General features: G+C 47.8%; 1 protein-coding gene across 1 annotated transcript; it reads right to left on the minus strand.

Moving 5' to 3' along the window:
• Positions 1–112: 112 nt before the first annotated feature.
• On the minus strand, positions 113–26,708 carry HGD (homogentisate 1,2-dioxygenase). The gene is made up of 14 exons (XM_005502624.3): positions 26,546–26,708; positions 21,130–21,201; positions 18,490–18,578; positions 16,647–16,752; positions 13,103–13,162; positions 12,550–12,641; positions 11,376–11,410; positions 10,111–10,190; positions 9,884–9,983; positions 7,429–7,553; positions 6,725–6,829; positions 5,232–5,358; positions 1,083–1,264; positions 113–474 (listed from the first exon to the last, which is right to left on the minus strand). Exons 1-14 carry the CDS (start codon positions 26,558–26,560, stop codon positions 343–345), a joined length of 1,320 nt encoding a protein of 439 aa, XP_005502681.2. The 5' UTR covers positions 26,561–26,708; the 3' UTR covers positions 113–342.

The following is a 26,708-nucleotide window of genomic DNA, read 5'->3' on the forward strand; positions in this document are numbered from 1 at the left end:
ACACCAGGTCACATTTTCAAGAGGCCCTGTGAATGGAGGCTGGCTGTCCCCTCATGTCCACACAAGATACAGCATTCACAACAACTACGTGTGGTGAGAGCCACACAAGTGCTTCAGCACGTCACCAGGAAAGCTTTAATTGAGTAGTTGAAAGCTAAAAACAGTGGTGCTTTTTCCTGCATTTCCCAAGTTGCATAGGCACGATGATTTCTGTGGCTTGGTGGCTACTGGAAATGCTGCTCTGGAGCACTCTGCGTTGCCCAAATTGACAGTGCCACCACATGTAGGTACACTGGATTTCTCTGTCTTCCCTCAAGTTTTACAAGCAACGAATACTTCTCTTTATTTGCACTTAGGGTTGAAATGACTTTTCAGAGGTTCCCAACACTTGTAGTAGTTTTTATCTAGGCGGTTGGAGGTCTGGAGGCCCCATTTGGTGACAGCCAGACTGAGGGACGATTCAAACATGAAGGCCTGTCGGGAAGAGGGAAGATAGGTTAGGATAAGAGAGCAAGAGTTTGCATCCAAGCAAGGCAGCTCCGCTATACTGCAAACGGGAATTGTGCACATGGTCCAGCACTGCCAAGTTCTGCCTCCAGCCTGATCAACCCAGGAGAGAAAGCTCTTCAGAGCTGGCATTGTAATGCTGCTGTTAACCAGTTTTCAGGAGTATATTCCCTGCATGTCCAGGAAAGCCAGGTTGTTCCCACAGCTCTAGTTCGAAGTCTGTCGATGATCATCATTAGATTGTTAGGGGTGCAGAAAGGAGGACAGTCAGGGGTTTCACTTCTTTCTCCATAGGCTAAGACAAAAATTAAATTAATCAGCATGAAAATTCCCAGGTTCCTGCTCAGGCAACAATTTATGTGGGCAGATAATCAAAGCTGCCTGGCATCGCATGGCTCCAGGGGAGCTCCTGGGAGCTGAACAGTGCTGATTGGTAAGGGAGCTGAATGCTGCAGCAGTTTGGTCTAAGTACTTTTCCAGCTTGCCAGCAGGAAGCTAAGTTGTACTTTGAGAGTGGCACAGCTGCAGTATACTGTGCTGTATCCAATATGTTACTGACTCCCTTGGCTCCTTACCATGGTCCCTTCTGCAACCCTCTCAGGCTCCAGCTTGGCTTTGCTCGCCTTCTCAAAACAGTCAGCATCTGGCCCATGAGGAGTCATCATGCTGTGCAAGCTGGCCCCTCCGGGCTGGAAGCCTTCCTCCTTTGCTTCGTAGTGGCCTTTGATGAGCCCCATGAACTCACTCATGCAGTTTCCTGAAGGAGGCATAGAGAAGAGATGAGACTGTGAGGCATCACAGCTGGGCTGTGAGCTCCCTGACACACACAAGCTAAGCTGGGCCTGGCACTGGGTGAAGTGGAGGTTCCTAAGCCAGCTGTCACATGGAAGACATCGGAGATCCTACAGACATGGCTTGTAAAGCTGTACAGGTTTTATTGTGCTCCCAAATATCTGGATTCAGAAACAGAGTTCCCTAACGAAGGTGCATTGAAGTTGGTAGACCTGTGCTTTTCCTACCACCTCAAGTTGTGTAAGTACTATGCCTGCATGCAGACTGCATGGTGGAACCTGATATTTACAGACTTGGATTAGAGATCTTAAAGCGCTGGAAAGGAAGTTCTGTATAGTCATCCCTGTGTTACAGGCACAAAATGCCTGGCCGACAGTCTGGTGAGAGAGTCTGGTCTGCTGTCCCAGGCTATAAGCATGAAATAATTTTTATATTTTCTACCACCTCCAGTCCAGCCAAGTCCTTCATTACCTCATGCTTTTGATTCATGCATTATCTACCTGTTTCTCAAGAGGCAACCAAACACAAGGAGCCAAATTTTGTCCTTCCCTGAGGAAGAATACTTTAAGTAGACCCTCTGAAACCAATGGAATAATACACTGCTAACTTAGATGAGGATCACTGTATTTCATCATTCGGTACTTACTGAGTTATGTTCCCTGCAAGGGAAGTACTTTAACAACTGCTGTCCCAAACTTTAAGCTTTAGTAGACCTGATGTGACTAGACAATATGGCAACTTTCTGCTTAGCGGTCAGTTTTTGTGAAACCAGGACACGCTTCTGTAACTATGTTATATATAGCCCTTTTTAACCACTAGTTCAGTCTTTGTTAAGTACAATCGAGGGTCTGAAATGTTTAACAACAGAACGAATTTAGCTCAAAGCAGAGCTGGCCTATATATCTATGCAAACATTCATTAATTTTCATCCCAAGTTGTCAGTGTCTCACGTAAGACTGGATTGTTACAGGCTTTGCATTGAATCAGCTCATGTACTGTGCTTGGCACATTCAGACTGCTGTACAGACCCTAAGAGCTGGATTGCCAATGCATCTGCAGCTGAATTCACAATATTGCTTAGGAAGAATGGGCAAGTGAGTAGGAAACCAGGCTGAGACTTAAGAGGTCAGCTGCGTCCAGCTTCTTCAAAATTCTCCACAGAAAATTCACAGCTTTCCTATGTGACCCCTGATAACTTAGGTATGCCTCCATTCCCTATGGGTAAAATAAAGTTTTCTTCAAGAAGCAGGATGTTGTCAAGTTAGAATTCCATACGAACCATTAGATATTAGGTCACATTATAATCAGAATCACACAAGTGCTCTCTCAGATACAGGTGCAATATATGCCAATAGTATAAAAACTGCATCTGACATTTTTCAACCTGTGGTCCAAAGACCCTAGGAATAATTTACAGCCTCCAAGGATGGAGAAAGGTGACCAAGAGTAAGTCAGAATTTGTGAGCTGCACAGCTACCTTTGTATGTGAAATTGTTACGGTGTGTAGCAGGAATATTTTTGAATCACCACTGCTATATTTATACTTGGGGAAAAGCTAATGCAAGGTGACTCTGAGTGCACCAAGATTATCTGAACACAGGATTTCCACTGTACCTGAGGAAAGGAGCAACAGGGGATTGCTAGCAAACAAAATAGGCCTCTTGTAAAATATATAGAGAGAGGAGAGTTCAGCAGCACTGAACATGTGCTACTTCTACCCCAGAACAGCTCTCTCCTGTTATGTCTCTCTTAATGGTACAAGATTTTCATCACAGCACTAATTTCAGAGAACTAACACGTACAGTGTCTTGATAATTGACTGTTGCGATGTCTGCCTTACCCACTCAAGCTCTGCCCCACCTGGGGCTGGGATGGAGTAGACAACCAACCTGCTCTTCTTGAATTTAGTGTTCAAGCCTGTGGCCACGGTACCGTGGCCGAGTGAGTAGCTGCTGTAGCTGTCTGCACGGGTACTCTTAGCTCACAACACAGACAAGAGAATATGAGTTATTTCAGCCATCTTTTACCACAGGCTTAGAAAGAAAGGGACCTGGGGTTCCTGGTGGACAACAGGATGACCATGAGCCAGCACTGTGCCCTTGTGGCCAGGAAGGCCAATGGCCTGGGGTGTATTAGAAGGGGGGTGGTTAGTAGGTCGAGAGAGGTTCTCCTTCCCCTCTACTCCGCCCTGGTGAGACCACATCTGGAATATTGTGTCCAGTTCTGGGCCCCTCAGTTCCAGAAGGACAGGGAACTGCTGGAGAGAGTCCAGCATAGGGCAACAAAGATGATTAAGGGAGTGGAGCACCTCCCTTATGAGGAAAGGCTGAGGGAGCTGAGGCTCTTCAGCTTGGAGAAGAGGAGGCTGAGGGGTGACCTCATTAATGTTTACAGATATATAAAGGATGTCCTAAGGATGGAGCCAGGCTCTTCTCAGTGACAACCAATGATAGGACAAGGGGCAATTGGTACAAACTGGAACACAAGAGGTTCCACTTAAATTTGAGAAGAAACTTCTTCTCAGTGAGGGTGACAGAGCACTGGAACAGGCTGCCCAGGGAGGTTGTGGAGTCTCCTTCTCTGGAGACATTCAAAACCCGCCTGGACACGTTCCTGTGTAACCTCATCTGGGTGTTCCTGCTCCGGCAGGAGGATTGGACTAGATGATCTTTCGAGGTCCCTTCCCTAACATTCTGTGATTCTGTGAAGTTCATGTTGTTTAACACAAACTGTCTGTGGAAAGGTAGCACAGATCTGCTGATGCGCGGCAACTTAATCATGGTAAACTGGCAGTGTGTCTCACCTCTTTGGGTCTAATAAAAATGACTTGTCACTACCCCAGCCAGTCAGGAGACATGTTTCCATGTCGCATTCATTATTGCAAATGAAAGCAGAATGACAGGGCAGGAATTTACCTGCGGGATTTATTTGGATAATGGCACAGATGCCTACTGTGCTTGCAGGCACCACTAATTCTGCCAGCCCCCAAGACACTTGGAAATATTTCTAAGTAACAGGAGGAACTGTCTATTAAACTGTGGTTACTAAGTGTGCAGAAAGCCCCTCAGTACTTCAGAGTGACCGTAGGGTGACCTTTTATCTGTTGACAGAAGGGGTGCAGGGTAGATAAGCTTTCCTCCTCAGTCTCACAGAGCAGGTTGCTTCATTTACCACTCTGGAAGGGCAATCCCATGTGCAGAACTGGGTTTCTAGCATCCATTCAACACAACATGTGGCCATGTGCTACCAAGAAGAAACAAAAAAACTCCCAAGAAAAAACAAACAAACGAAAACCTGCCAAAATTACCCTTGCTATGGTGATGGCAACCAAATCCCCAAAACAGCAACTGTCTCTCTGCCTGAGAAGGAGCCCAGTTCCTGATCTCTGGCTTCTTAAATGCCAGAGATACCTCCATCACTGTGCAAATGGTAAAGAAGGGCTCATGAGAGCAAATTCACTCCTTTTCTGTAACTCCCATCTCACCCTGTGATGGCCTTGGCCAGCTCTACATCCCTCTGTGCTTCTCACCACCTGTGACACCATATTTTCCTTTCTCCTGTTCTGTATGTATTCTAATGAGATATTAAGCAATTCATGGCTGGATGATGGGTCAATTTCTGATGCATTTGTGTGATGCCAACTTCAATATAGACCGAGTCTCAGTGGGAGCTCCTTGAGTACAGACGCATCCATCTATGCAGACACAACCAGCCCATCACCTCTGAGTTTTCCTGAGACGCTCTAAATTGAAACATCTTTGGTTTTGTTTGCTTTCCAGTGAGGACTGACTGACTCCAAGAAGCTGACTCTAACTCTGCCAAGGACAACAAATCAGATTGATTCTTCCCTGTGTGTACTCTCAAATAAATGGAGGCTTGCTTTTTTTTCTGCAGTCCTCTACTCAAGCATGACCAGCAGAGAGCAGACTTACGGTGGTAGTATGGTGGCCGGAAGGTGTTGTTAGCTACCCCCCATCGTGGGGGGAATATGACAAAGTCAGCCAGTGCCACTCCAGCACGGGTCGACTTGGCTGTCAGGACAGTGAAGATGGAAGGATCCTGAAAAAAAGAAAAGCAAAATAGCATGAAACAAAGCAGGGCTTAGAGCTATCTGTTCAAGTCATCCTGCTGGTAAGCCTCACTGATGCAGCCTTTCCCTTGCCAAAACACTTTTACCACCTGCACCTGCTAGTGTGCCTGAGAGTTGTGACCCTGTGTGACAGCACCCAGCATCTCAGTCCCATGCTGAACATGAGGGGCAAGAGATGGCACTGGATGGTTCTTCCTTTACAGAGCCTTCACTGCCCCAGCAATCATAGAATCATAGAATAGTTTGGGTTGGAAGAGACCTTCAAAGGTCACCTAGTCCACCCCCCCTGCAATGAGCAGGTACCTCTGCAACTAGATCAGGTTGCTCAGAGCCCCGTCCAGCCTGATCTGGAATGTCTCCAGGGATGGGGCATCTACCACCTCCCTGGACAACCCGGCCCAGTATTTTACCACCCTTATGCCACCAATGATGCTCTCGCATCTGGTGGCAGATACAAGGGAGGAAGATGGGGTACTGTAATTCCAGGAGCGGTCTCCAGCACTCCTCCTGCCACTAAACCCTCCCTCTGCCTTAGCTGGTTACAGAGGACAGGAACATCCTGCCGGAAGCATCTGGCCTCACAGCCCTGTTAGCTTACAAACAGGGAGAACAAAGTGCAGATAAACTGTGGCTTGCTTCAAGGGTTTTTGAAATCTCTAGACCAGTAAAGTGATTTTCTGGGCTTTGATCCCAAACCCATCCGTCTCCTGGCAGCTTTTTCTGGAGTTTAAACAATAATTTCTGTTGGTTATCTCACTAGAAATGTCCCACTCTCCTTGCACACCCACTTGCAGAAGCAGCACCAAGAGATGGCATCACTGTGGGCACCTCTCCCACTGGGCTGGTTTCCTTGTTAGAAGAGCTGCTCACATTAGTTTTGGCTTTAGTTATTTTCCATAAGATCTAGAAATTATTGCAATGAAAGCTGCCAGCTCTTTGAATGAATTTCAGTGCTGGGCTCAGCAGAACCAGGGGAAGGATCCTATGCAATTGCAAGAAATAAATCAAGGCAAGAATTTGAAGCAAAAATCTTTTTGCTGAGTTGCACGGTGTGTGTTGGCTTCAGTATTCAGCTCTCCTCCAGGGTGCAGAAGTTCTATGCTAAGCTGCATAAAGCTGTTTAAGAAGCTGATCAACCCCCAGTTATGTCTTTGTATCACAAAGGACTTCAAGTGCTTGCTTTGGGCCTAGGGAAAACAGTGCAAGAAATTTCACACTGTTTCTTAAAGCACAACATATCTTTTTAACAGGTGCCGGCCCCTGTAGCTTAGGGTGAGTTTGGATGGTACAACATCCACACAGCATTGCTCTGCCTTGCCCAGCTCCAGGACTTACTGCATGGTCGAAAGCGACGGAATTAATGACCATGAATTTTTCCAGATGGTATTTGTACGGCGTGTAGTTCCCGTGCCAGGCTACGACATTAAAGGGGGAGAAATCCTACCAAAGAAAAGAGACAGAGGGTTACCAATACACAACCTTCCAATTTTGCTACATGTACGCAGGGCGCTGCTCTTTCTTAAATTAAAAATGGGTTTAGTGCTGATGTACAGTGCCAGTACACTGGCAGCCTGGAGCACGAAGCCCTTTGGCACAGCCCGATATTGCGACAATGTGGTTTTCCTGAGCATTTCCACATGGTGAGCCTCAGCCCTGCCTCTGGGATTTGGTCTCTAAGGGTTTCCAAGTGCCCAGGCAGCACTTGAACAAAGCCAGCTGCAACACTAGCTCTCTGCTAAGGAAACCCTGGCTTTTCACAGCAGCTCCAGCTAATCTTTTCTATTCTGTCACTGTGAACGTGTGGAAACAACGAAGCAAAGAGTCTGGTCTAACCAAGTCTTCCCAAACACTTTTTTTTCCAGACAGACTAGCCTCAACTGGGAAGACGAACAGCCTGACAAGGCAAGGGCTCAGTCCTGCTCCACTTAACCCAGCAGGACCTCCTGGCACAACATCCGTGCTACCAAGTTGCATATCCCAGGCAATGCACCAGCAGTCACTATACTTCAGTGTTGCCTGTTCTCCCAGGGCATCCTCACCTGCTGGGCTGCAAACAGCTTGCCCTGGTACTTGCTGATCACCGTGTAGCCCCCTGACACTTGACGGTCCTCGTACCACGCAACAGGCACCAAGAAGTCACGTGGATTGGCCAGGCCATTGGCTCCTGCACAAGAAAGAGAGATGCCAGAGCTCTTTGGGCAAGCTGCAAGCAAAGTGAAAGGCTGGCGCAATTTTCTAGTTTCACGGGTTGTGCCCTTCTGCTTTTTGAATGACTTTACTGCTTCTTGGCCCACCATGCAAGCTGAAATAGTAATTACTTCTCGTCCTTCTACGAGCAAGGTAATCGTAACACACCCCTTATGTGACTAAGACAGGTCTCCCCTAGTTGCCATCAGAACAAGATTAATACTTCATCCTCAATTAAACTCATATAATAACTAGGAATTAAGTCAAAAACAAAGGGTGAATTTATCTCTGTTCCTGGACATCATGGTGGTTGGACACTTCACCATGCAGAAGTTAGAAGGCATGTCATGAGGGGGCCAAATGCATTTCTGAATGCTTGCAAAAACAGTAATAAAATAAGGGCTAGTGATACTTGCAGACTATGGGCATACTGAGGTGTTCGTTAGCCTGAGAAGTGCATTTTCAAAATGCAAAGCACCATATGGGTCTTGAAGTATTTGGCTTTTTATCATTAGTATTATTGTTACAAAGTGGGTTTGAATTTTTTGGATAAAAATGCAGACATTACTACCTGCTGCTAAGGTTTAACAGTCAGTGCTTTTCTCCAGCTGTCATTTTTCAAGTGAAAAGTGAAGTTAGAATAAAGTAAGACTGAAATACAAAGGATCTTGGTCTCTGAGGGGAAGGTGGGTAGGTGGTGAGAAGAGGAGCTCTTATAATTGCCACCTCCTGAAAAGGTTTACAGGCTAGTGCACTCCTTTTTCTCCAGAAAGTAAATGTTATAATAGATTCCTGCCTTTTGGAGACCAAAAAAAAAAAAGCCAAACAAAAGAACCAAGAACAAATGACCCCAGTCCAACAGTGTCTGCAAAACTAGCTAATGGCAAAAAAATGTTACAAACAGGCTGGGGCAACAATATCAATAATCAAGTGGAGCAGGCACAGAGTGCAGAAGTGGGTGAAGGCAGGTAACCTCAGCTGACTGAAAGGAAAGCTGCTGAAGAATCACTGTAGGCTCGGTGCTCAAAGACTCATGTCCAGCACATCACATGGGAGTGATGCTCGAGTGGGGTCCCATTAAACGCCTGCACCACAAGAATGACTGGCTTCCGTTTCACTACACCTAGGAGGTATTTGCAAATCCCTTTGAATACAGATGGGCCATGCCAAGCTTGTTACTGATGGATAATACCTACTCAACTTATTTCAAGCATGGCCAGTCTTTTAGATCTCACTGAGGGCTATAAAACAAGCCCAGGCTAGAGCAGGGGAAAAGCCCAACCCAACCTAAAATGCAAATCAACCAATCAACCCCAACACATGAGTCTGGAAGTGGAAAACTATTGATACGAGCTTGGTAGTTATTTTAGCTCTTAGGGAAGTTCCTTTTCTTTCCGCTGAGACAATTTCAGCAGCATTAACTGTTTTTCTGAGCTAGAAATATTTGGAAACGAGTACTCCAGGGATAAGGAAGGAGAACTAACCTGGGCTGAGCACCTCCAGAAAGCTGGGAAATGATAGGGGAACCAGTGGGGCTTCAGGTGCCATGCACCCTGGCAATATCTTTGTCACGGCAGCTAAAGGCTGTGTCTCCGTGATCTATGACATTGCACAGACCAGGAGGCAGCTGGCAGAGAGGGTCTGTGATTTATGAGATCTGGGCTCAGTGAAAGCAGATCCGCCCTGGCAGCACAAAACGGAGATGCGAGTGTGTTGCTGATTCCAGTCCTGTGCTGCTCATTTTATTCATTTCTAATTCTCCAAGGGGAACAGCTTCTGGCATTAAGGGACTCTAGGCTCTAGAGCTCTAAAACACCTCTGTTAACAGAAATGGGGTAAAACCCACTTCATTATATCTAAAATGGTGCTTCAAGAATATCTGTTGCCTCTGAAATATGCCTTTCCTTTTACTAGTTAAATTCACTCCTATCACTTCTGTTTATGCCATATCTGTAAGTAAGAGGCATCAGTGATGATGGCCTTTTGAGGCTTTTTTTGGTAGGAACAGGTTCAGAGCCAGCAGATGAGGACTGCCAAACCAGAAGGGAAGAGAGAAAGTGGAAAAGGCAGTGGGAGAGAAATGATCCCTTCAATCCCAGGGGAAAATCAGGGTGACTGAGCTGTCACATTTAGTTGGGAGGATGCTTGCTCTGCAGGGGAATAACAATGCTGGGACAGAAAGTGTCTTTGGGAAGGACTGTGTGCATGGGAAGGACTGTGTGCATGGGAGATAAAAGGATAGATTTGGGCTTGTAATTCCTGGCTGTCTCTGTGAAATTCACTGTAGGTCTGATGGGAGAGTGTTACCAATGGGTCCCAGGTCAGGCAGCTCGAAGTGTGCACCATACACCTCCAGGATGTAGCCTCTGGTCTCTCCAAACACCTCCACACTGAAACGCATTCCTTGCTGGAAAACAAAAGAAAAGTAGGATCCTGCCAGGACTTTCCTGACAAACCATGAGCAGCTGATTGCAAGAGCTGGCTTGCTCCAATGTCGAGCTCTGAGCCACAGGCAAGGCACAGGCAGCCCTTACCTGGATGACACAAATTTCATTGGGCTCCACTAGCATCTTCCCAAACTCAGTCGTGATGAGCAGTTTCCCTTGCTGGGGCACTATGGAAACAAATTCCAGGCAGAGGAGCTGAAGCGATGTGGCAAATGCCTTTGTCTATGTCTGCCAAGAGCACACAGTCTCCAAGGAAGAGCAATTGGCCCTTTCTGACTCTGCTTCATGGCAGCACCAGGTTCCCTCTCCCATGCAGAGCCTTGCAGCACTGATGACCATACTGGAGGGACAGTTCCAGACCAGCCCCATGGTCCCCTTTGTCACAGCAGGTACCTGCATGAGGTTAGGCCATCCAGCACCTTGTGGTCCTTTGGTGTAGGGTTTGTGCCACAGTTTGAATAGGTGGGACTTGATATATTTGGGGCCATACCTGTCTGTCTCATGATCTTCACACACAAAGGTGCACATACCCATCCTTGTCATGACTGTGGTAGTGTGAGGTGACTGGGAATAACTATTCTCCTTGCTTCCTGTGGGTAGAAGCAATGCTTCACCAATGTCCACGTTATTTTCTGTGACTGTCCTGGTGCAGGAGAGCTCATGTTTTGACTTCAAAAACTAGCAAATTTACAAAACCTGCCCTAGCACTTTTACTTCACAGTAGTGAGGAAGGTGAGTGAGTACAACTTAATAGCTATTTGATGAGATAAATGTTTCTGTTGGTGATCTCAAGGCATTTCTGTCACTCGTTCAAGAAAGATACAAGTAAGTATCAGGCTTCCAATACCGCTCAGAATATTTTTTGGCATGTGTACACTTTATGTGCCAACCTCAACATTCATTGTGGCAGTCTGGTTGCCTGAGGCTGGCAGAACGTGGGATGCTAAGCTGCCATGCCAAATACTCTTGGACTGAAGCAATGAAGGTATCTAGCTGTAAGCTGTTAAGAAATCCTGAGGCTTATGTTTTCCAGAAAACCTCCGCCTGTGGTGTGCCTAATACCAGTCTGGGGAGTGCTGGGAAATGGCCCCTGAGCACCATGCCAAGGAAGCTGGGTCACTGCTCAAAAACAAAGCTGAGGTCTAGCACAGATGTGCGCTCTGACATGCACAGGAATGGTGCAACCAGCCTGACACCCCAGTTGGTGCCAGGCCACCAAATCTGGGTGGCATGAGGGTGAAGCCGACCTTCTCCTCCAGATCACAGTTGTAGGATCCAGGCTTTGGAGGCAGGCAGGTGGCAACCAGCTTAGACCCTTGTAGGGGAAACAAAAAGCTGAAGTGTCAACTCACCAATCAGGAAGTCGCCATCTGAATTATAAAGGCATCTAAAGAAAAAGTAGAACAAGAATGTCAAGGTACTGTAAACCACTGGTGGTTGGACATAGCACAACCCCAGCTGGGGAGTTTTGAACTGGGAGACTGACATGGCAGAGGTTTCTCCTTTGGCACCAGAAATGCTACTTGTGGGTAGGCAATGCAATATATGGGCCAGTGAAGAGGAGGCAGGGAGGTTTAATGTGCTTGGCCTGGAAGCAGGATGTCCTACAACCTCTGCCAGGTCTCTGCCTTTGTGTCCATGGCTGCATCAGGCATTGTAAACTGGGGAGTGGCGCTGAGTTCCCTTGTGAGCTGCTGCAGGGGGTGGTGATGCCCATCAGAGGCATCATGCATGTTGATCTCCAAGGAGCAGCCACAGTCCCTGGGACAAGAGCACCTGGATCCAACACATCCCCTCTTGCTGCATCTTGATGCCCAGCTCCCTCCTTCCCACCCACTCCCCCAGTGCTTGAATATGGAGCAAAGCCTACTTCACAAACACCTGCCATAGACACCATGAACACCTTTGCCTGTGCACACGGGAGTACAGGTACACAGAGGCAGCACTGCTGGGAGCAGCTGGCTATGCTAGCCACCAGCAGGCACAGAATCACAGAGTGGTTGGGGTTGGAAGGGACCTCTGGAGATCATCCAGACCAATCCCCCTACTAAAGCAGGTTCACCCAGAGCAGATCACACAGGAATGTGTCCAGGTGGGTTTTGCATGTCTCCAGAGAAGGAGACTCCACAACCTCTCTGGGCAGCCTGTTCCAGTACTCTGGCACCCTCAAAGTAAAGAAGCTTATCGTCATATTCAGATGGAACCTCCTATGTTTCAATCTGTGCCCATTGCCCCTCATCCTATCGTTTGGCATCATTGAATAGTTTGGTCCCATCCTCTTGACACCCACCCTTGAGATATTTATAAACATAAATAAGGTCCCCTCTCAGCCTTCTCTTCTCCAGGCTGAACAGACCCAGCTCTCTCAGTCCTTCCTCATAAAAAAGATGCTTCAGACCCCTAATCATCTTTGTAGCTTTGTAGACCCTCTTTTCAGCCTCTGGACTCAAGCACAGTGGTGACAAACATAGACATGTAGGCAGCCAGCCCAGGACAGCCAGACCCTCCAGTGCAGCAGTCACTGACCTGTTGAACATGGAGATGTTGCAGACGAAAATATGGATGGCAATGCCATTGCGTCCTCTGGGCTCTCCAGCTCCGCACAAGGTGTGCAGTCCCTATGGGTGAACCCAAAGCATCAGCAGCAGGCAGTGGGGCAGGGGCTAGCTCCTCTTCCTCCCCTCATCCCACTCCCTTGCTGGGGCTTACCCACTCTCCTCACTTCCTATACCACTACCAGCCTGTCCACGTATGGCCTTTGGCCAAACACATTGGCTTTTCTTTAATATCTCAAGGGTTTATTAGCAATCCATGTGAGCTGATGTTTTCCAGACCAGGGACTGGGGAGAACTGGGGCTTGGGGCTTTTTTGAAAAGTTTCTTGAAAGCCAACCAAGCAAATCAAGTCCACTGTCAGGTGGTTGAAACCTGGGATCCTCTCCTTTTCCATGGATGCTCTGCAAGCCCAGAGCTGTCAAAACCACTGCTGTTAGCCCAATGTTGAGCATTCCATGTGCCCCGCTACCTCCTGAGGGGAGCAGAGAGGGAGGATGCCCAGATGCCCTGGTTCCCCAACTTACGCTTACGAAGTCCAGCTCTTTCTGAGGGGCTTTTGGGATCTCGAAAGGTTTCCATCGCAGCTAGATTGCAGCAAGCAAAAAGCAAGAAAGCAATACCAGTTGTTATAACACAAATGATGGCAAATTCAAAAGAAAGCAGACCCCTGTCCCTTTCCACTTCCCTGTCCTATGCTAGCTGAGGTAGCTTTCTCTTTCCTCTTTGCCTTGCTTAATTTGGTTTGCACATCTCTTTTGATTTATGGAGCTTTTTTTCCTTTTGAATATAATTTTGTAAAAAAATTGGCAGGCTTGTGTAGTGCCAAGGTTAAAAAAACATAAATCCTATTTAAAAGCTGTCTCTTCCTCTATTAGTAACAACACTGTTGAGAGCAAAGAAATTCAGATGAACCAGCTTTCCACAGCCAAATTGTCACAGTCCTGTGCTCCACGCTGAGCTGGATGATTCACTCCCACCATGACTGGAGCATAACACTCCTGTTTGCTTCACCTCATTTTCCCCACACCCGAAGCAAAAATATCTCTACCTGCCCGAGGGGGAGCTGCAAGGAGCGCTAATCGCTTCTTGCAAAGCCTGTCAAGATTCTCAGGCGGAAGGTGCCAGAGGAGTTCGAAGTATTTATTGCTGCCTATATCATAATCAGGGTCTTGCAGCTCTTGAGAACGAGGTGCTGCAGCACCTCTCTGAGGGATGTTTCACTGCAGAACAACCCAAACATCTGGAATTAGGAGTATGCTGGTGTGACCATCTGCCAGAAATATCTCCTGCATGAATACACTTGACCTCAGATGGAAGTGCCTGTGACTCTGGGCATCCATGAGAATATTTTCTTGCTTCTATCTACTTGACCTGGTGGTCCTTGCCATGTTTTTAAGCTGGTACCCTGAGAAAACAAATCTCATGGGACTTTGTGTCCTTGCCTGCTGCTCCTCAAAATTTTGAACCCCGTGTAGAAATTCCAGCTAAATTTGAAAGGAATTGTGCTGGTTTGACTGAAAATGAGTTAATTTTCATTCACACAGTTAGAAACCTCTCTTTTTCATAGCGCAGTCATTGTTTGGACTTAGTTCGAGAACAAGGAGATAACAGCCCAGGAGAGAGCTAGTGTTTTTAATTACTCTGGTCTGAGAGCCAATTCTGAGCACTCTGCCCACAGGTGTGAGGCATCAAGGAAGGGGGGCAGAGATGGGGCAGAGCTTGACTGACATACATGCTGATCAATAAGAATATTCCATGCCATCAGTGTCATGCTTCACATTTAAGGAGAGTCGGAATCTTTTGGTCTCTCTCTCTTTTTGTCAGAGCTGGGACAGAGACCTCTTTAGGGGAGTTCTGTTCGGGACTTTCATTAGTTCGGCCTTTTGCCATCCTGCTGTTTTGCAGAGGCCTCTGGGTCTTTCTGCCTTTTTCCTCTTTCCTCTCTCCGGGATCGGCTGTTGGGACCAGGTGCCATTTCCTGGGACTGGCGGCTCAGTGTGGATGGAGTTCATGAGGAATTGCATTGAGTATCTTTTATTTCATATTTTATTTCCATTTTTAATATAGATATTAATATTATTAGTAGTATATTAGCATTGTTATTTTATTAAACTATGTTTATCTCAACCCATGAGTTTCTCCTTTCCCTGTCGATTCCCCTGTGTGGGGGTCATCCAGCCCATTGGTGGCAACTGACATGGTGCCTGGACCCTCTCATCCGAAACAGTTGCAAGATGCTAAGCCACTGCCCCGCTCTGCGCATCTCTGCTGCATTTGGGTTTCCCCCATTCAAGAAGAGCAGAATGAGCTCCCTGAGCCAGAAAAGAAGTCCAAGACAGACAGCAGCATCCAGCAATGGGTTGCTTAAAACAGGAAAGCTTTTAGTGTTGTTTCCCTGACATATGATCCACGAGCCTCCTGAGATACAGCACCTTTGTGCTTACTATTACTTTTATAGGTTTTCTCTCTCCAAGGTTCGTCCAATCACTTTTTGAAATTATGCTCATTGTCTGGCAAGAAGCTCCACAGTTAATGCATTTTTGTAAAGGATAGCCTATTTTTTTTTCTTTTTTTTCTTTTTGAACATGATGTTAGTTACTGGTATGTGTTTTCTCTCTGCCTCTCAATCTTAACTTCCCTTGGTCATTTCTGTTCCAGGCTGGAAAGCTTTCTTGTTTCAGCATTTCTTGCATGGATGCCACCCCGTATGTTTTCATTATCTTTGTCCTCTTTTCTGTTTTGTCCCCTGTGCCTTTTATAATTCTGACATTGTCTTGAGGCAATATTAAAGAATGTTTTTTCCCGTTGACTTCAATGGGCTTTACACAAAGTGCCTCCATATGGCCATTGTTTTAGATAGATGACAATTGGGAAAACTCCTTTAAGTGAGCTGGGTGAAACACAAAGCACCACTGGGAAGCATCAGTCTTGTCCAACAAACTGAACCTGGTCTCTGGCTCTGCTTGAGAGAGGATGAGAAGAAAAGTGGGAAGATGGATCCCGCTTACTGCTAGGAAATAGCCCCTCTGGGTTTGATGATTCCCACTGAAAGCAGTGAGAGGGGAAGTGGGCAGGCACTTTGTTGATGCTCCCTTAGGTAGAAGAGGTACTGGATGTAAATGGCTTGAGATGCTTGAGAGCCGGGCATCTTGGAATTATCATAATCATTAATAACCATAATGATAGATGCTGGCTGCAAAAAGGCACCACGGTTGGATCAGGTGGTAACAGAAGTCGTTGGGGCTTCCTTTGGGAAGGAGTACCAAAGGGACCTAAATACGAGCCTGTCACTGGTCAGTGGCTGGAAAACATATTCCAGCAGAACTGGGAAAGTATTTAGACAAATGGCAAGGCTGCTGGGAGGTTGGAAATTAGCTAATGATGATGCATAGAAGGGCAAAGCCTGTGAGGAATAAAAACTGATGACCATAAGATGACGTTGAGAAGAGCATGGCAGGAGGAGAGAGTCAGATTAGCAAAGCTGAACATTCTGGGACTGACAGAGAAGAAATAATGATTAAAGATGATGGCAAGGCCGTAACAGAGGAAGACAAATGCCGTGCCCCTGCGTGACTCTCCAGAATGAAACTTGATTTCCCCTGAGGGCTGCAGGGAAACAGGCTGGCAGTCAGCAGCCTTTCCGAAAGCGTGGTGAAGGAGGGGATGGATGGCAGAGACATGCTGATGCTCACCCTGCTGGGCTGGGGCATGATAAGCCTTTGATGGGGGAAACTGAAGAGGAAGACAGAACAGCCTGAGAGATGGCCAACAGGAGCCCACAAGGGAGACACCAGACAGCAGAGACCAAACCCTGTGACACTGGGAAGCAGCACAAGCACCCATCGAAGTGGGAAGCAACAACCATTGCATTGACAGCTGTCCTTCCTTGGATGACCCATAGGTGAGAAACAACAGGTGGCAATCAGGACCCAGCTCTTGTGTTGGCCAGACCCCCAGCTCCCTACAGCTCTCCTCAGACCTCTTGCAGCTCAGCACCTTTGCACCCCTGGTTGGCTTAATATTTGACTGTCCTCCTGGCAGGACCAGGGCTCTTTCCAGCAGCGTTACCTGGTTGGGGTCAGGTTCAACTTCATCCCAGTCATGTGTCAAGTGGCCCTCCTCGAGAGCTTTGTAGGGTTTATGGCAGGCTGAAGGCAGGATCCGATATAGCCAGCTACAAAGAAGAAGAAGACCTGGATTTGCCTGAGGAAGAGATTAAACCCTCTGGGTGGCTGCTGGCTGATTGAACTCCTAAAGGCATGAATAACATTTACATTGGTGGCAACTGGACCAAAAGATGTATTAAACATCAAACACCACTTCACAGTCAGAGACTTCCAGAGAGATGGCTTTTTATCATAGCTTCTAAATAAAAATATATGCTGTCATATGTAGGCAAATGTCGATATGTGTGTTTACATATAATTACATATATTTACATTCACACACACACACATATGTTTGTAAAAAATTAAGACAGAGCTTTATTTGTGCCTGAAATACAGCAATCTCTGAGGCAGAAGAAAAGCCTATTTAAACACATCTACAAAGGAGCTCAGACAAGACAGCGATGAGCACAGCATCTAACTGAAAGTACAGAGGAGCTTTCAGGAGACAGAAGGTCGCAGCCAGTATCTGAGCTTGGATGGATTACTGAAAGTAACGTCCTACGCCTGGCTGGCCATGCCCATAGGACTACCATCAAGCCCATGCAGGCAAGACCAGAGTTTTCTGTGGGATGATACTGTTGCAGGAGGTCCCCCATTCCTCCATCACTGCCTAGGACTGCCATGCTCCATCCTTGCTGCCCGCTGTGTCTGTGGCTACAGCCCCTGCCACCCCCGCTGCTCCGGCATCTGCACACTACGCACAGGCACAGCCCAGCCCGAAACTGGGCTTTTAATCAGGTGGGAGAGCAGAGGTAATCAGGAGAGCCTGAGCTAGGCAGGGCTGCCAGTGCCTTTGATGTGTTAACAGCGGTGGTTGCAGTTTGGGTGGGTGGGAGAGGGGAGGAGAGAGCTCTCCCTTGAGAGCTGGAAAATTTCCATCAAGGACATCTTCACGCAGCAAACAATGAATCATCCTTTTCCCACGCACACCGCGAGCCGGCACCAGCCTGGAGAGCAGAGCTCTGCTAGGCAGCTCAGATGATGCATTTGCCTTTCATTTGAACGAATAACAGAAGGGAGAGAAAAACCGCTATGGGAGAAGTAAATTGAGAAACCCATCTTTGGCAATCTGGTCAAGGCTGGAGCACAATGACCGGGACAGAGCTCTGGGACATTTGCTGCTAGCTGGAACAAACTGTCCCCGGCACTACTGGGAATGCGAGGTAGTAAGCAGCGTGCTGGGTGCCTGGCACTGGTTTGAGCCCCTGGCCAGCCCCAAAGTGGGCACAGCCTGAGACAGTGCCTCACTGGCCCTGGCCAGCTTGCAGGAGCATGAGAGGGGAAGGGAGGAAAAAAGAGGGAAAAAGGGAAGACTCTTGCTCAGAAGCTTGGGTTTGACACTGTCCATCAGGTGCTTACCTGTGCCAGTCACAGCAGTGATATTTTTGCAGTAGCATCAAGGCTGAGACCCTGAAGTTGTTTTGCACAGCACACAGACCCCTGAGAACGAGCCAGCCTCCCTGGACATCCCCTCCACTTCCTTTCCTCACTCAGAAAACTGTTTTCTTCCCCATCCCAAGCCCACCTTTCTCAGCATTTTCACAGCCCACTCACCCCACCCAGTCATCCTCTCCCTCTCCCATGGTTTTCTGCTCTTGCCCCTTTCCCAGTGTGGGGTGGAGGTTTTTCACCCACCCAAGCTCACAGAAAGTGCTGGTGGCACAGAGGCAGGCTCTCCATCGCTCCCCCATGCTCACCCCAAATGCCCCACATCCCCTGCCCGCTGCCGGGGGTCATGGTACCTTCGCTTGTTCGTGTGTCGGGGGCAGGTGAAGGCAGAGCCCGAGAGCTGTTCAGCGTACAGGCCATATGGGCAGACTTGTGGGTTATTCTGAATGGAAGGAGAAGAAAAAATAAGGAGTGAGAAGCAGTGACAAGTGATTTAGCTCCAGAGCCCCTGATAGAACACTGTGGTGGGTGGCTGGCACCCTGATGCTATGTGGTGAGCTGTGCTCCTGAGTCCGTGTGTCAGTCCCAGCAGTCGTATAGTCCTTGCTCCTGTGAGGCTGGGTGCCCTGAGGGTGCCAGCCAGACCACAAAGCCCATTCCCACATGCAAGAGGCCACAGAAATGCCCTAAGGATTTGGCATAGCCATTGAGTCAACATGCCTGCTGCTAGAGCAAGCTGTAAGGGGCAGTGATCAGTAGAGTCAGCAACAGGAGCATCAGGAAAAAATAAATTATTCCCAGTGTTTACAGACTGAAAAGCAGACTGTTATTACGCACAAATATTTTTGAGACCAAGTGTTCAGAATGGCAGGTCCAGAGCATCATGTATGTCTGGCTTTCCAGAGCGCTGATGAAGACTCACAGCAGCTGCACCTTTGCTTCTTCCCTCCTACTCCCTAAATGCCCCCATCTCCTCCTGCCCTCTGCACAGGGAAAGGGTGCCCAGAGTGGGCATTTCAAAGGTATGCTGCCTCCTCCTGCCAGTGCTATTTGCTGCCCAAGAGCAGGAGTGACCTGTGCGGTAGTCTTTGCTTTTTTGTAGGGCTTCTGCACAGCGACAGTTCTCCTTTGGAGTGCCAAGGGGGCACTTTCCTACTTGCAGAGACGTGGGTGCAACAAGCACAGGTTTAGCAGCCCTTGTGAGATCATAACTGAAGGACAGATTCTTCCTTTTCAGAGAACAGAATATAAACATTTTGGTCTAAGTAGGCCAGCATCTATTTGTTTGAGATCAGCAAGAAGCAAAGGCATCCAAGAACTGCAGGAAAAACCCCAGTGGGACAGTCATACACCATTTGCCATCCCATCTCCCTCCTGCAAGGTCTAGTTTAGCATCCTGCCACCCTGCTGCAGCTGAGCGGATCAGTCATCCATACGGTATCAAACATTGCCCTGACAATGGGCAGAAGGAAGAGGTAAAGCTCTCATAACGCACGTAGCTTCCATCCCTCAAACTCCATCTTGTCAGTATGGGTATGCAGTGAAGCAGGGGGATCAATAGCCCTTGTCATTTTCATCTGAGCCAGCACGACTGCAGATGCCAGTCTTATAAATACTGCAGAGGAGAAAGGATCCACCTCTGGGACTGGAGGTTTTTTTTTTGTCTAACTTGTTTTCAGATTTTTCTATTAACTCTTTTCACACCGAGTCCAAACTCCGTCCAGAGGAGAGTATCTCAGCCAGGAGCTGGAGTGGTCTCTTCCTCTGGAAAGCAGTGATGCTCTAGGAAATCACAAGGAGCACATCCACCGCTGCTCACTGCCTGTTCAAACCAGCAGCCACCACTATCCATTTCCCAATTTTAAGGTGTCTCTTATATTTTTTGTCCACTCATCTGCTGTATCCAGTCTCAGAAACAAAACACTGCACTAGCTGAGCCATCAGTCTGATCCAGCACAGCCGTTTGTCTTTCTTGTGGGCACACTGTAGGCTGCAATGCAGACCTAGGGGGCATATATATGTATTGTAAGTGTCTTTGTGTGCTGTGTTACTATCCATGCAGGCACACAACCTGCAAAACATCAGAACTGGGGAGAGCCAGAAAATTCAGGAAAAGCAAAAGATGAAGTTCCCTATTTGACCTTAATTCTGCTGCCCCCTTTGCACAGAGGATGAAGAGGAGCTGACTTGCACCAAGGGATGCCACTGACTGAGCGTGAAATGCTGCCATCCAAATTCAAGGGATCACAGAACGTTCAAGGGAGGGCACAGTCGGCCTCAAAATGTTTGCTGGTGTAAAGGAGACCAGCACAAAGGAGATGAGAGAGCTTTAATTCTTCAGGGTTTCGTTCTTGCCTCTGTGGCCCAACTGGCTAGCATCACATGGGTCATGATCTCTTTCTCTAAAACAGAACGATCCAACATAATTTATTTTAATCTAACATTTTTAGAAGTTACTTACTTTTAAGAATTAATCTGTTGGTTTATTATCAAAGGAATTCATGTCCCCTCCCTACAAAGAAGCTGCTCTCCTGCCAAAGGCTTATAAGCCTGCTTCATCAAACCAAATTTCTACAGAAATCCTGAAAGTAGCTTCTCCTGCCTGAGCACTATCTCTCCACCAAGCTTCAAAATTCTGCTCTGGTTTATTCCAGAGCCAACAGCTTCCTTCTTGGTGTGGCTGAGCCACTTTTACTGCAAACTCCTTTTGGAAAACAGCTGCTGTTGAGCAGAGGTAATTCAGGCAAGTCTTAACCCCCAAGGTGAAACTTGGAAGCTCACGAGTAACTTAAAAATAGAAAGCATGAATGGAAATCTTTAATTCTGATTTTTGCCAGCATCTTCTTATTCCAGCCCTGCATAAAGAAGGCTCCTGGAGACTTTTGTGATTACAGAGAGAAAGGAAACATGTTAAGACTGAAAAGAAGCCCAGAGAACAGATATTCACTCTATTCCATGCCATTTTAACAAATCACTTAAAAAACTCTTGGTACCTGTCCCTCCGGTAAAGCTCCTGGACAGCGTGGATCCTCAGAAACATGTTCATTTCCAAATCCTGACATGTACTGTAAAATAAACCACACAGCTCATCAGCATTTTGAAAACACAAGCAAAGCCTCTCAAAAAAATCTGTCCATTGTTTCCCCCCTCTTTTTTATTTCTTTTTTTTTTCTTTTTTCCATTTTATTTTATTTTTTTTTTTCCAGTGCCTGGGGAGGGGGGAGGGCACTCTTTGTATTAAATATGACTTTCCTAAGTAACCCACTTGCATGTTGCCATGGACCCCCTGAGTTCCCTTCATTAGAGAACCACATGGTAGACTAGGAAGCTCAGATAGGATTTGCTCTTCTGTTAAATCTACATGTACACTTTGACCACTTTCTGCACCATGAATGCACTTGAGAAATATGTCAAATATCACATATACAGTAAGACTCAAGAACAATGGGGTGATGTATAGGGAGAAAAAGTATGCACGAACATTACAGAGGTGTGCTTCTCTTGAATAGTGAATGTTCTAACATCTGCAGACTGCCTTGTAAATTTGTGCACCAAGTCATGGTCCTTGAATGGTCAAGAATTGAAACTGGGAGTCAGTGGGTTGCCAGGTCTTTGCGATACTTTCCCATGACCATCAAGAAAAAGGTCAGGCCATAGTCGGGTTGAGGGAGGAAAGGCAACTTTACTGGGACCTACACTGTGTCACTGATTTGCCCTAAATGACTATTGCCCAGCTGGACGTGAACTGTCCACCATGGTAGTAAACAAGAATTAAATAATTTCCAGCTGATAATCTGGTTTTCTGGAGTGATGTATACCCAAGAGACCTGTGGATGGAACAGCCCTGCACACCCTCCCACGCCTGCCCTGCCTACGGCTGCTGTGGTCTGAGCGTGGCTAAAAGCCAGTGGACCCCAGGGGATGCAGCTCTCAGCTTTGCAGCACTGAGAAAAGCCCCACAGTAAATCTGGGACACACAAAGGAAATCAGGTTTAACAGAGACCTTAGCTTTGCCCTGACAGAAATTTAAATACAGTCCCTTCAGATGCTACAGAAAGGCATGAAGCAACTCTGTTGAACTCTGCATGAACGCAGAGATGTTTTGGCAGCGATCAATGCCTTCAGCTCCATGGCCTGGAGAGAGAGTTAAATATTAATACTCCCCTCTGTCAACTGTAAGAGTAGCCGGGCTACTCATCTGCCTTCACACAGTGGTGCTGGGGTGGCAAAGCCACTTGGCTGACACAGAGGCTCACTGTGAAGCCACTGCCACCCAGTAGCTGCCTGGGGGCTCTGGCATGGAGACACCCCAGCAAGCGGCAGGCACCCTCCCTTGGTGCCGTGTGACAGAGGTCTGACACAAAGGTGGAGTGACAAAAGCCCCTGTACCTTGTTTATTATATTGTTATAGTGCCTGGATTATTCCCCCCAGGGGTTCTCAGCCTTGTGCAATTTGCAGCCCTCTAGGAATTTCCCAGTGTAGCAGACACTCAGAGAGCAAACCTGAAACCTCCTGAGAAACCATGAGCTTTTCTCAGGCACCTTTCAGCCACCTGTAAAGGAAAGTCCATTTCCCAGGGAGCTGGGCTGTCTGGAAGCCCTGCTTAGCCTGAACCTGAAAACATCTTGGTTTCCGTCAGTTTGGGGAACATCATTCTTTTCTTCTTACAAACCAATGTGCATTTTTAGGACTGTGCTCTGCCCAGGGTTCTGCAAGAAGCACATTGATATGCAAAGCAGCAGGTCACCTAAGCAGCCTTGGCAAATGTATTTACTGGAGCCTTTCTTTTTATTTTTTTTTCCTTCACTCTTTTAAACAGAAATGCAGCAATATCTGATGGGACTGCAGCAGTTCCAGAATTAACCAAGACCTCCGCACTGCATCCTCCTTTACCAGCAATGTAGAGGTGGCTGGAGTGTTTGCCTGTAGGGCAGCCTTAATGAACAGGGGAGGAAAGAGGGAAGAGGAGGAGGAGGGGGACATGCTTGTTTGCTGGAGGAACAGCCAGCAAGGCCCAGCAGGATCTGCCATTAGGACAGCAAGGGGAGGATTAACGCAACATGCAGGCTGCTTTGCTGAGCATCACCTGCCAAATGCTCGACTAAGCTTGTGGAGAGATGGGAGGGTATGGTCTGTGTCTCTTAGGTGGGTTTGCATATCTAGTAACCAGCATGTGCTTCTGGCAGCCCCCTGGCATGGTGCCAGGGCGAGGGGAAAGGGTGATTTGATGTAAGAAATCCATTTCCCCATCCTTCAAGCTAAAAAGCCAGTGGCTTGCCCAGCTAGCCTACCCATCCAGATCCCCAAAAACCCTTTTGCTTCTGCTTGCTGGGATGGGGTAAGGAAAGAAACCCAACTCAGCAGCAAACTTCTCTTGCCAGCAGCTGCTCTGTGCCCATGTTGGTGCTGCACGGCACCTCGCCCGGTGCAGGCAGCTGGCTCCCTTCCCACCAGGCTGGATGGAGAGCTGCTGCCTCCCTTGGCTGCACATCGCTGGGGGCTCCAGAGCTGCTGGGCATCACCCAGCGAGGCAGGAAGCTGAGTGGTGCGGGGCAGGGGGGCTGAGCCGGGGAAGAGGTTGTGTTTGGGATGGGGTGACTGTGGGAGCGCTCTGTTGCCCTGAGAGTGGGGGCACAAGCTGCTGTGTCATTGTTTGGTCAAATCAATTCTTCCCTGCCAAGAAAAAAGAAACACCCTCAGGTAACTGCATCGAGGGCTGAAAAAAAAGATGTTGGCGGGATTGCAGCTACAGGAGGGGAGATGTTGTCCGACTGGTGATTTATCACCCTGAGTGTGTCTCCAAGGCTTTGCCTGGATGTTCAGTGTGGCTTTCCTCATCCACTCTTTTTATTTTGTCTTTCCCTGTGGTGGACCTCAGAGAGTCTTCTCTCCATGCTCTTAGGGGTCAGTGTCAAACACTACTAGGACTGCCAAAAAATAGCTGTGCAACACCAGCTCCCTGCATGCACAACAGGCTTTGTGCTCCAGGGCTCTGGAGCACCACACAAAGACCCTGTCCCTGCAGGTTGGCTGGGAGCAGACATGGCCCTTCTCCCTGCCGACCTTCTGAGCCCCTCTCCCACCTCTCAGTTTGCATTGCACAGAGTGGCCGCAAGACAGGAGAAATGACTCCTCACTGGAGCATCCTTCCTCGATGAAAAAAATGCAGAAAGATGGAAACCAGCCCTTTTTCTCCATGGCATGGCAATCGGTTTTTGGTCCGAAGCAACATCCCTCTAGGTTCCTGCCTGACCTCCATGGTTCCTAGCCATGTTGTAAATAACTCCAGTCGGGTAGACTGATGGGAAATATTTTGATAACGGGGCAAGTGGTTTCTCTGTAAAATGAAAGTTCTCTGTGGTCCTTTGTTTTCTCTCCAGCTTTTAATTACTGATGTTGTTATTTTGTTCGAGATCCTGTAGCTTTTTATGCAAACAGGATCTTAGGAATTCATCTGACTCCACTTTGGTTTTTGTTTTGTCATTTTTCAATAAAATGAGAGAGATAAAAGTCCAGCACCACATTAAAAATTCAGCAAAACTCATTGATTAGAATAACTGGGATGCAAAGCAGAGTGCTCACAATGGGTGTCGTACTCTGACCTATAAACCATAACCTTTTGTTCACCGGATTAGACAGCAGGCATGGGAAAAACACATTTGAAGTCTGAACACATAGACTGCAAAATAATTAAGACCCTTCTTCAAATGCTGCATAATACATTTCTCTATCAGTTCCTGCTGCAGGACACAGGAAAACAACATTCATCCCTAGACAAAAGGCATGGCATTTCATATCAGCTCAGACCAGGCAACACCAGAGGGTCTAACACAAACCCACAGAAACAGGGACATAAGCATTTGGAGCAACGAGGAGGGCAGCCTTGCACCCTCTATGCAGGGCTCCACAGACTGTGGGGTAACACCAAAGCACCCAAACTGGAGCTCTGCCCTTCTCCTGCCATGGTGCTGCAGAGTCCACATCCTCAGCAGGAGCTGCCATCTCCCCAACATCTCGCCAATCACCTCCTCCAAAAGTGCCAGGGACAGTCTAGGGCCAGACCGTTCGTGAAAGGACTTGCTCAGGTCTGAGGTGGGTCAGGGCACTTGGTAGAGGTGGGAAGAGAGGGATGGATGATGTGAGGATTGGAGACGAAGGGTGAGGTGATGCTTTTGGAGGAAAGATGCAAAAAGAAGGAGGTCTGGGTAGAGGTGATGACAAGGTACTGATGTATATGGCATCTCAGAGAGAAGGCACTGGCAGAGCAGCCCATTCCCATGACCAGCTGATCCATGCTCAGCTTGCAGCCACAGTCACACTGGCCAACAAATTGTTAGGGTCTGCTAGGAATCAGTCCGAGATGGAGACAAAAGTCACAAAAGATGGAGTCGGCAGGTCACTCGTCTGGAATGATATGGGGGCTAGGCTGCCCTTTTGCTGAAAGAGGATGGTGAAAGCTGGGGGGGGGTGGGTCACGGACAAGCACGGAAGGAGCACATTGAAATTTCACTGTATGAGGAGACAGGACTCTTCAGGAATGTATAAGAAGACATGTAAGACCACTATGTAAAATAATGAGCATTGCAAAAGGTGGCGAAGGAGCACACATACATATCACAGGCATATTCAGAGCTAGGAAGAGGCTTAGTAACAATGACAACCCTGAAGTCTGGGGAGAAACATCATTGTCCTGCACGAGTTCTCGAAACTCACAGCGGTCCTGGGATGAGCCGTTGCTGCTTCTGCCTGCTGCAGCGTAACTCATATGCCCTGATGGCCCTGGGGAGGCTGGCCCCTGTACAATGAGATAGGTGTCAGTGTGGTTTGGGGGTGCAGTCCTTGCGTTCCTATGCATGACCCATGTCCAGACCCACCCTCTCCCCATAATCCTCGTGCTCTGGCAAACGGTGCCAGGGAAAGCTCTGGCTGGCTGCCCACTGGGGCTGGGAGAGGAGGGCACAGCTGAGCCGATGTGCCCTGTGAGGGGTACGGAGAAACTACCCCAGACTGGAGCCACTGCTTCCCTGGGCTGCTGGGGAGAATGGTGGCCAGGGTTGCAACATCTGGGCAGATGTTATCAGCCACATTTCATAGGCTGAGAGGGAAACAACCCCCTTGGCAGCCAGGATAGGAGGAGGGGTGTGTGCAAAGGGTGAGGGAAGAACAAACCCTGTGATGAAGAGGTTCTGTGCTGGGACAGCCTGACAAAGAATGATTTCCAAAGGAGGAGAAGAGGAAAAGAAAAGCAGACTTATAGACAAAACACAGCAAAATCCTTTATCCCAATAGAGCTTTGAAACACAACAGAGTGGCACATTAAAATCAAAACAGGTGCCAAAAAATTGCTGTCAGCGGAGAACAGGTGTCCACAGCCAGCAGTGGTGGGTCATGGGTCCCCAACCCCTTACCTGCAAGCTTGTCATACTCCCCCTGGTCCTCCTCCTCCTCCTGGAGCAGACACAAACCCCAAACAGGTATCTGGCCGAAGCAGCCTGCCAAGCAGAGCCTGCTAGCTGGTTGACCGAGCTGAGCTGGTGGCAGTCTGACAGTGCTGGGGGTGAGAAAGGCCAA

This window comes from Columba livia, chromosome 1 (assembly GCF_036013475.1).
Source record: "Columba livia isolate bColLiv1 breed racing homer chromosome 1, bColLiv1.pat.W.v2, whole genome shotgun sequence".
Taxonomy (NCBI): domain Eukaryota; kingdom Metazoa; phylum Chordata; class Aves; order Columbiformes; family Columbidae; genus Columba; species Columba livia.

Coding starts and splice junctions, on each gene's coding strand:
- HGD (XM_005502624.3), bottom strand. Junction 10,191..11,375: donor AGATGGCGACTTCCTGATTG/GTGAGTTGACAC, acceptor TTGTTTCCATAG/TGCCCCAGCAAGGGAAACTG. Junction 9,984..10,110: donor ATGAAATTTGTGTCATCCAG/GTAAGGGCTGCC, acceptor TTTGTTTTCCAG/CAAGGAATGCGTTTCAGTGT.